This window comes from Gallinula chloropus (assembly GCF_964237585.1).
Source record: "Gallinula chloropus genome assembly, chromosome: 1".
Classification (NCBI taxonomy): Eukaryota; Metazoa; Chordata; class Aves; order Gruiformes; family Rallidae; genus Gallinula; species Gallinula chloropus.
This window is the reverse complement of record NC_140085.1, coordinates 16638620-16641917: the sequence shown is the minus strand read 5'-3', so window position 1 is coordinate 16641917 and position 3298 is coordinate 16638620. Positions and strand designations below refer to the sequence as shown.

General features: G+C 50.8%; 1 protein-coding gene across 1 annotated transcript; it reads right to left on the bottom strand.

Moving 5' to 3' along the window:
• Positions 1 to 654: 654 nt before the first annotated feature.
• On the bottom strand, positions 655 to 2698 carry EMP1 (epithelial membrane protein 1; the record flags this gene model as incomplete). Its single annotated transcript, XM_084274050.1, has 4 exons — positions 655 to 818; positions 1417 to 1557; positions 1668 to 1770; positions 2621 to 2698. The coding sequence occupies 4 exons, from the start codon at positions 2696 to 2698 to the stop codon at positions 655 to 657; spliced, it is 486 nt and encodes a 161-aa protein (XP_084130176.1).
• Between the last annotated feature and the right edge of the window lie 600 nt (positions 2699 to 3298).

Here is a 3298-nt window from a genome sequence, read left to right as displayed (position 1 = left end):
TCCTACCTGACTCTGATTCAAGCATGGGAATGTCAAATAGTAAACAGAACAGCAAAAAAAATATTAAAAATTACTGCCTTATTTCTCTAGATATTTTAATACCAATTTAATATCAATTGGGTTGCTTCTCAATTTAGTGTCTTTAACTTTCATATATGTGCGCATATATATATGTATATACATACATATTCAAAAGTAACAAATGACCCATCCCTTTTGTTTAAATGGACCAAAAAAAAGGGTGATAAGCCTCGCTGTGCAACCCACAAGGCACACTTAAAGGTAAATGAGAAGAGCCCTAGGAAGAGAAAAAGATGTAGCCCTTGTTTTCATGGTGCCCTTCAATCATCATGGATGAGCATGAAGCTTTGTGAAGGTATGTCATGGCTTTGCAGAAAGGTAGGAGAGCTGTCTGGGTCACTTCCAGGTTTCTGGTGCAACAGCCCCAGCAGTGCTAGATCAGTTGGAGCTGCATCTCCCTCTCTTTGGTGAAGGAGTTTCTGAAGATTCTAGCTTTGTTAGTGATTTTTTTTCTGTGGTGGTGGCAGTGGTGATGGTGGTGGCTGTTTCTGTCTATTGGCCCAACAGTTCTCTCAGCAGAGCAATTCTCCCCATTCCCAGTAGCCAACCCTCTCCCCTGGACTCCCATCAGCCTTATTTTTTCCTAAGAACAAGGTAGAGGATGCTGATGATGAAACTGAAGCAAAAGCAGATCCAAGCCAATATGAAGCAGTAGCCATGGTGAGAATTTGTAAACCCAGGCATGTTGCCAGTGAACCGAGCTGTGTAAATGGAGACTCCAATCAGAATGCACATCCCTGTGGGAAGGAAGGGGAAAAAAGAAAAAAAGAGTTTGAAAACGCACAGAAACCAGCACTGCTGCAGGACTTCTGAAGTACAGTTGTCCCCTGAGATTGTCATGCATGTCTTGTGCCACATGAGAGAGGGGCTGCTGCCCATTAGGCATATTTATGGCCGATTTCTCTTGCAGATGTGATGATGTTAAGACACTTGGGGCTTGTTTAGTGGGTGCCTTGGGGAATCAACCTTTGTTACTAGGACATCAGTAATAAGATCTGTAGGCAGCTTGGTGCTGCGTTGAATCCCATGAGCAGTAGTTGTCTAAGTGTTTATTCCCCTGACCCCCAAATAACTTGAACCATTTTTGTTGTCTTTCAAAGTATTTTGCAAAACCCACTGGGCTTTTCTAATGAAAATCTGAAAATATTTTCATTATATACAGTAAAAAATACCCAACACTTCTCAATTCCTCAGTCCTTTGTTTTAGGAAAAATACGGACCGCTGGAAGCATTTAACTGGCTCACAACCTCCCAAGGTGGCTGTGTGTGGCAGCTCCTTGTGCTTGCAGAGGCAGTGGGACACAGGCAGAGCCATCGCACGGTGTGAATACTTACAGCAAACCAGCATGATGGCTCCAGTGATGTAGAAACGTTTGCCTTTCTCCAGGGTGAACAGCTGCACAATGAACATGACGAGTGCGATGACGGAGAAGATGATCGAGAGGATCATAAAGGCCTGCACGGCTTTGAGGGAAGCTGTGAACACACAAGGAATAGATTAGAGAAGGTCAGGACTCAGCCTTGGTATCACTGTGCACCAACGTCCTGCAAAGCATCACCACAGTGAAAGTGCTGATGTAACTTACCCTCATCTTGACTTCTGACTGTCAGCTGCTCACAGGTCCTGTTGCACAGTAGCCAGAGTCCTTTTGAGGCGGATTCAAAGTTGTAAGAACCCACCATCCAAACCTAAAACAGGATGGAACAGGCATGTCACGGGGGAGGCTGCCTTGCTCTTCTGGCCGGCTGTCAGACTAAACTGTAAGGGCAGCAACAGTAGCCCGAGTGCCACAAGACAGAGCTGAACAAGGCGACACGTGTGGGCAGCAGGTGCGGGTGGGAGATGACTCAGGCTTCCAAAGCCAGGACGCATTTGGTCCAGGCGAGACACCGGGGGAGTCTGTTCCCGTGGTGAGGTGCGTGGGGGGCCGCTCGGGGCATCCTCTCCCTCTCTCCGTGCGAGGGAGCCATGAGGCGCGCCAACCGCTTGCGCGGGCCCCCCGAAACCCACCCCGGCCGCGTCGCCCCCGCCGATCCGCCAGGGGTCACCCTCGCCCCGGGTTTCCCCGGCGCCGGGGGGTCCCGGTGCCCCCCTTCCCCGGCTTCGGCCTTCCGTCGGGGCAGGGCCGGGAGCTGCGCTTACGGCGGCCCCCGGCGGCGCGGTGCTGCCGTCAGAACAGACGGGCGTGCGGGAGCGGCCGCTGTGCTGCGGCCTGGGCCCCGGACGAGATGACGGACACCCCTTCAGAGCTGTCACCTGCTGACGGCCCCCGCTCCTCATCGCACTCCCGTGGATGAAGTGTTGCGGTGCTGCTGGCTGTAGGATAGGGGAGTGGGTATGGCTGGCAGTGTCTGCCTCCTGTACCACCCCGGCTGCCTTTCTGCCCCCGGAGCTCACCCATCCCACCGTCATATTTGCTCAGGGCCATGAGCACATGTCCCTCACCTGCAGACCCGAGCACCCACCCGCCTGTCCCCCCACCAGCTGTATGAAGGGCTGGCTACTGCTGCAGGAAACAACGGCTGTATCTCTACTTACATTGGCAATGGTGGAGACAAAGAGCATGATGACAGTGGCGATGTGAACCACAAAGATACCAGCCAGTAGCACCAACATCTTGGCTCTCTTCTAGGTGGTGTCACTGATCCAGAGAGCTCTGGAGGAGAACAAGAACAGAGGGAGGAGGTGAAGGGATGGGCTGAATCAAACAAAGCATTGCCATAAGCTTTATTTACATGTGAGAAAACAGGTTGATCCATTCTGGAATCATGTAGTCACAAAAATTACAGCTAGAACCTCTGTCAAAATCTGCAAGGGAGTTGCGCAAGAGGCTAAAGAAAGCCTTGAGGTAAATGAACCAGTTTTGGATGTAGAGGAGGGGTAATTAGCTTGGGGGCATTGTAAAAATAGCCTGAGTGTATACACAGGTTGCTTAAATTGGTGGTTATGTAAAGTAAAAATGGCATACTCCAGGACTACACTCCAGGTGGAGGAGATTTTGTCCACGGGATTCACAGAAGTCAGGAAAGATCTTCCTGTTCTCCCTTTCCCTCTCAGGGTGCTGCCTCCTCCAGCTGGTCTGGGACACAGGCAGATAGCGTGGGGGACTGTGTGTTCCTGGCTGCATTGTGTGTTGAGCAGTGGTGGAGGGTGATCTGGGTGACTGCCCCTACTCAATGGCATGCTGCATCATGTGAAGAGGATAATAACCACAAC